General features: G+C 41.2%; 1 protein-coding gene across 1 annotated transcript; it reads right to left on the reverse strand.

Annotated features, from left to right (window-relative positions):
- Positions 1-4337: 4337 nt before the first annotated feature.
- On the reverse strand, positions 4338-5129 carry TMSB15A (thymosin beta 15A). The gene is given in 3 exon segments (XM_061137583.1): positions 4338-4375; positions 5029-5056; positions 5058-5129. Coding segments are annotated over 3 exon segments (138 nt in total).
- Between the last annotated feature and the right edge of the window lie 2061 nt (positions 5130-7190).

Here is a 7190-nt window from a genome sequence, read left to right on the forward strand (position 1 = left end):
TAAGTCCAAGAGGTCCCTCTTGGTGCAGCACTTTATCAGCTTGAGAGAGAGGCGATGTGATCAGAGTGTAGTTGCTCCTCTCGCCTTTCTAATATGCAGTGCTTCTCAGTCTCTGTGGTCCAAGGGAGACTTCAACCTCATCCCTCATTCCTGTCTTCTGGAATTTTCACAGTGCTGTCTTGGCTATGGATGATTGCTAGTGGGTCTTCTTGTGAGTGGGAAGGAAGTCAGGAATGATGTATATTGCAATCTGGATGACACCATTCCTCCAATTTTCTAATTAATAAATTGATTTAGGCCCTAAATCTCAATGCTTATAGTGAACTTACTGGGAAAACATTATCACACTTTGGTAGGCAAGTAAATCTAGTAACTAGAAGAGTACCCCATATTGTATATTTAAGAAAGGCAGGGTAAAACTACTCCATTTTGGCAATCATTTTTCTCATATTTGTGTGAGTATTCACTTAGAAGCTCCAGGTTTTTCATCTCCTGCCACACACCTCTCATCTGCTCCCACTCAATTTAGTACTTACACTGCCCAGGGTAGAATCAGTACATTAAAGAAAAGAATGGTTATCAGATGCAGCTAAACAATGGGAGTTATTGTCCAACACCAGCTTATCTGACAATGCTCATGCTTTTCTTTAAGCCCTTTGAAATGGGCCTAATCTTGTGATTAATGCACAAATGCAGAGTTTGCTCAATTTATCATGGATTTACAGTATCTATCTCAAATTTGCCAGTGGCAGTACTAGAAGGAGAGTAATGTGTTGTGTGAAGGGATTAGGATCCAAAGAGATCTGATGAGCAAATTTGAGCATATTGGCAACCAGGGTTGTTCCCCATGCATGCAACTTCGGTCCAAAGGATCTGAGAAATGTCATTAGGAGAAGACTTAGGGGTACAGTAGCAGGCACACAATATCTATCTTCAACTACTGAAGCAGAGATTACCTGCTGTGTGAGACTCCAGCATATTTTCCTAGGTCTATTTGATTGAAGCTACAGGGAGGCAGGTTTGGGCACAGTATAAGCAGCAGGTCGCCAAAAGGGACTGAACAACTCTATAGGATAACTATTTCAAGCAAGAGGTTAGGTCTTGGTGGCCAACATGGTTTCTTCCAAGTCTCAAATCCTCCAGCAACACTAAGACCTATGATTGCATCATGTCATATCTACTGTTTTGCTTGTGGAAATTTATGCTCTAGCAAAGAAAACAGCTTCCAGTTCCCTTGGAGGATAGTCCATTAGAAAGGACTGGTAAGCCAATACAGTACATTAACGCATATATATGGAATTTAGAAAGATGGTAATGATGACCCTATATGCAAGACAGCAAAAGAGACACAGAGACAAATAACAGACTTTTGGACTCTGTGGAGAAGGCGAGGGTAGGATGATTTGAAAGAATAGCATTGAAACATGTATATTACCATATGTGAAATAGATCTCCAGTCCAGGTTCAATGCATGAGACACGGCACTCAAGGCCAGTGCACTGGGACGACCCTGAGGGATGGGATGGGGAGGGAAGTGGGAGGGGGTTCAGGATGGGGGACACGTGTACACCCGTGGCTGATTTGTGTCGATATATGGCAAAAGCCACTACGATATTGTAAAGTAATTAGCCCCCCCAATTAAAACAAATTAATTAATTAAAAAAGAAAGGAGTGGTAAGATAACATGATGTTTCAAATAGGTCTGAACGTCTTGTAGGAAAAGATACATACATATGTACTTCATTTTATTGTGCTTCACTTTATTGTGCTGGGTTTTTTGATGTTATTTTTTATTTCTGTGAATTGAAGGTTTGTGGCAACCTTGTATGAGACAGTATGTTATCTCCATGTTTTTCCAACAGCATTTGCTCACTTTGTATTTCTGTGTTGCACCTTGGTAATTGGTTCACTTCATTTCCCTGCACCACATTACAGTAATTCTTGCAATATTTCAAACTCTCCACCAGGAAAAAGATTATGACTCACTGAAGGCTCAGATGGTGACTAGCATTTTTTAGCAATAAAGTGTTTTTTTTTACTTAAGGTATATACATTGCTTTTTAGACATAATGCTATTGCACACTTAATAGACTACAGTATAATTGTCCTTTGAAACATGCAGGAATTAGGGACACTAACTCCTGCACAGTAAAAAATCCATGTATAACTTTTGACTCCCCCAAAACTTAACTACTAATAGCCTACTGTGGACTGGAAGCCTTGCTGATAACAGTTGATTAAAACATATATTCTACATTATATTTACACATATTTTAATGCATTCAAGACATCGTGAATTAATTTTTTTTTTTTTTTATTTCTAGGTTATGTGGTTTGTGAGTTTCTCAAATTATGGCAAATCTTAAAACATTTTTCCCACATATTTATTGAAAAAAATCTGTGTGTAAGTGGACTCACAATTCAAACTCATATTGTTCAAGGGTTGATTGTATATAGTGTAAACATAACTTAAACATAAACATAACATATGCACTGGGAAACCAAAAACTTTGTGCGATTCATTCTATTGCAATATTTGCTTTATTGCAGTGGTCTGGAACCAAACTAACAATATCCCTAAGTTATGCCTGTAGTATACTAGAGTACGGGTGATTATGCACCCAAATGCTAATGCTTCTAATTGGTGGGATTATAAGTGACTGGTTTTATAAACTGAAAGTGATAAAATACTGCATATGGGCAGGGATTGGGTCACTCCCATTTACATGTACTCCTTGTTCTCACCATGAACATCAAAATGATTGGTTCATAAGACAGTGGATTCTGTTCAAGACAAGAAATAGACCAGAGGTTCAGTGCTGCAGCTCATCAAAAGATATTAGATTTCTGAGTTGATGTTCAACAGATGTGATGTGTTTAGCAAAGTGGGTGTTAGTGTCTCTTGCCCCCTTCTCTATCCAACCTCAGTCTTGGGTATCTCCTCTCATTAAACTGAAAAACACTCTCAGAAAACAAGAGAATTCAGTTTATTTTTTAAATTTATTTACTTTAATTGGAGGCTAATTACTTTACAATATTGTAGTGGTTTTGCAATACATTGACACGAATCAACCATGGGTGTACATGTGTTCCCCATCCTGAACCCCCCTCCCACCTCCCTCCCTATCCCATCCCTCTGGGTCATCCCAGTGCACCAGCCCCGAGCATCCTGTCTCATGCATCAAACCTGGACTGGCGATCTGTTTCACATATGATAATTAATACATGTTTCAATTCTATTCTCTCAAATCATCCCACCCTCACCTTCTCTCACAGAGTCCAAAAGACTGTTCTATACATCTGTGTCTCTTTTGCTGTCTCGCATATAAAGCTATCATTACCATCTTTCTATACTATATATAGTATACTGACTTACTTCACTCTGTATAACAAGCTCCAGTTTCATCCACCTCATTAGAACTGATTCAAATGTATTCTTTTTTAATGGCTGAGTAATATTAAATCCCAATCCTTATTTACCAGGTTTTCATTTCCTCATCTTCGAGATAAGAATACTAGTCCACATGACCTCCTCTTCCAAGGTTCTCAAATTCTGTGACTCCAACTATGGAAAAAAGCAAGTCATGACCACCTCACCTGGACAAAGAAGAGCCTTTTCCATGTGACTATTCTGCTAAGTGGACTTCCTTCATCCTTCAATCATTTTGTTTGCTTGAAGGGTACCCTTTTGTACTTTCAGTCCTTAGAAGACCACCAAGAACGGACCACCACAGGAGTCTCAACATAATGATTATATATATTATTTTATTGCTAAGTAAGAAGTGAAATAAACTGTGAGAAGCTGCAAATGCTTGCCAATTTATGAAGATTATGGAACAATGAAGACATCCAGTATAAAAAGTTGCTTATCCCTTAGGGAGGCAAGGACTACATGCACAAAGATCATCAATGGTGAGATTATTCCATCAGCCAGCTGATGGAAATGGAAAGTTTAAAAATGAAAGTAAAGGAACATTAGGATTCCCTGCTAACTCAGATGGTAAAGAAACCACCTGCAATGTGGGTGACCTGGGTTTGATCCCTGGGTTGAGAAGATCCCCTGGAGGAGGGCATGGCAACCCACTCCAGTATTCTTGCCTGGAGAATCCCCATGGACAGAGAAGCCTGGTGGGCAAAGAGTCAGACACGACTGAGCAACTAAGCACAGCACAGCAAGGGAACATTAGCTACTCCTGACCTCTTAACCAGGGATTATGGATGAGAAGACATCAGAAGATAGCCAAAATCTCTACAAACACATAGGTTTACAAAAAACAAGTTTAAAACCAAGACATTCAGGCAATGTTGAAATTTATGTTTGGGAGGAGATCCTCATCTTATGATGCTTGAATATACTCTTTCTCTTGCTGGATAGCTGGGAAAAAGACAAACACAAACAATCATTAAAAGAGTGTTCCTAAGATGAAGTTCAGTTTCTTCCAAGAGAGCTCTTTGCCACTCTTTGCCAAGTCACTGAAGGCTACCATATCTGCTTTAAATTTAGGATCCTAAGGCACTAACTGCAAATCCTCAGTTGGGTGTGTGTGTCTGTCAACCACCTGAACATCAAAATCTACATTAGCTGTGTCTTTTTATTCATTTAAGAGTTTGATTTATGCTGTTGCCATTTTTTTTCATTGAATGCTCTGAGACTGAGGAGCAAGTGAAGTATTTTCCTCGGATTTATCTATCACTATATAGTTAGGAAATTATACCCTTTCAGACAATTTTGATTAATTTAGAAACTATCAAATAACAGCAACATGACAAAAAGTGTCCCCCAGTTTTGTGAATATGCTTGGAGTTTCTCCATCAGGCTGTAAATCTCAAAGGCAAAACTGATCCCTCGAGTCTGGGAGCCCTGAGCCAACCGAATATCTAAACTTGTTCTCTGCCTCATTGTCAGGTACAGAAAGCCAAAACTGCAGAACTTATATAGGAGAGTTTATTTACTGAACCTGTGAATGCTCACCAATGCTTTTCTTCACTAGAGCCACCCCCCCCCCCCCACATTGCCCCATGAGTTACTTTCCTTTGAGGGGAGAGTATTTTTTTCTTTCAGTATTAGTTTTCTTCAGTTTTGACTTGTCAAACTTCTCCACTTCAGACAAGTCTGGTTTATCACTCATCTTGGCTTAAAGAAAGATTGAAAAAAACTTTTTTTTAACTTATCTGGCAAAACTATTATCATACAAATAGATCACAACCCCAAATTCTCAAGTTTAATATCAATATGGATTTTACCTTCTGATTTTCAACAAGAAAACAGCACACATCTTAGGAAAGTCATGTTTTTATCGAAATGCTTTTGAATTGCACATCATTACCCTATTTCCAATAGTCAGTAAAAACCACTGAATCGGGATGCACTAGAAATCAAGATGTTCTAAAAGCCAGAGTTGATATGTCTGACTCTTTTAAAAATCACAAGCAAGGTCAATTGGAGGTAGTGATAAAAGTACAAGAGCAAATAGAGATAGAAGAAAAAATGAATGAGCTTAACCAGCTAATGAATTTGTAACAGGAGATAGCACTATGTGAACACCTTCACTTTATATGGCATTTCTACTGAGGTTAGGGAGCAGCACACAATAAAGGGTGGCATAAGTTGTACTGCTTTTTTTTTTTTTAAGAGACATTACTTTGCCAACAAAGGTCTGTCTAGTCAAAGCTATGGTTTTTCCAGTAGTCATGTATGGATGTGAGAGTTGGACTATAAAGAAAGCTGAGGGCCGAAGAATTGATGCTTTTGAACTGTGGTGTTGGAGGAGACTCTTGAGAGTCCCTTGGACTGCAAGGAGATCCAACCAATCCATCCTAAAGGAAATCAGTCCTGAATATTCATTGGAAGGACTGATGTTGAAGCTGAAACTCCAATATTTTGGCCACCTGATGCAAAGAACTGACTCATTTGAAAAGACCCTGATGCTGGGAATGATTGAAGGCAGAAGGAGAAGGGGATGACAGAGGATGAGATGGTTGGTTGGCATCACCGACTCAATAGGCATGAGTTTGAGTAAATTCCGGGAGTTGGTGATGGACAGGGAGGCCTGGCATGCTGCGGTCCATGGCGTCGCAAAGAGTCGGACACGACTGAGCGACTAAACTGAACTAAATTGTACTAGTTTCTTTCCATTTAATTTGCCTAAAGACAATAGATCAAGGTGCTGCAATAAGGGAAGGGGAGATTCAATCCCATCATAACTAATGGCATGTCTCACAATAGCTCCTTGTGGGACTGGTTTGTAAATGCTTTAAGACAGCACGACTAATTATGATCAAACCAGGAACTTCAGCAGAATGGGATAAACCAAACAGAGTTGATTTTTATTTCACTATATTTTCTCCTCAGGAGGAGAGAGGAGGGCATGAAGCTAGGAGGTGAGGTGCCCGGTGATTATTCTGAATTTGTCCAGAGGAGACAATAGGAGACCTCCTAGCCCGGAAAGCAGAGCTCTCCTGCGCGTGTCTGGTCTCACCCGGTGGAGTATGGCCTGTCTAGTGCCTAGACTAGAATGGAGAGGCCCCCAAACACCCAGGCGTGCCGAATATGCCTTCTCTCCGTCGGGGTCACCCTAGGACCCTCCTTGATTGGCCGCCAATCTCCAGAGGGCAGAAAATAGGGATTTCAAATAATAACAGGGCTGGGCAAATAAGCCACATTGTTATCAGCTCACATGTTATTTGCTCACATTTAAAAATAACTATTATCATTGTTGGGAGACCAGTCCAACCAAACAGTCACAGGAGCAGAGGGAGCAAAGGGCCAGCCCCAGAGTGCTCATTCCGAGTCCCAAACTCCTCGTTTGGCGGGGGGACGCATCGGACAGCCGCTCTTGGGGCTCCTGCCTACGAACCTGCCAGGGACCGACCCGGGAAGGATTCGAATCCCGCTCAGAAGGCGGCGCTGCGAAGACAAAAGCGTGCACTCTCCAGGAGGCGCCGCTACAAATCGCGCATCCCAAGTTCCACCCTTCCAATTCCTGCAGGCCGGATTCACCAGCCCCGCGGCCACCACGCCCTCCTCTTCCCATAGCCCTCTAGCTCTGGCGGGGCCACACATCCTCACCCGAAGACTTGAAGACCAGAGAAAGGTAGACACCGACACCGCTTCACATTCTAGACGAGGTTAGCATTCCGGTGAGGAGCTCCTGCAGTTTTAAGTTGCGTGGCAGACCCCGCCCCCCCCA

Source organism: Dama dama, chromosome X (assembly GCF_033118175.1).
Source record: "Dama dama isolate Ldn47 chromosome X, ASM3311817v1, whole genome shotgun sequence".
Lineage (NCBI taxonomy): Eukaryota > Metazoa > Chordata > Mammalia > Artiodactyla > Cervidae > Dama > Dama dama.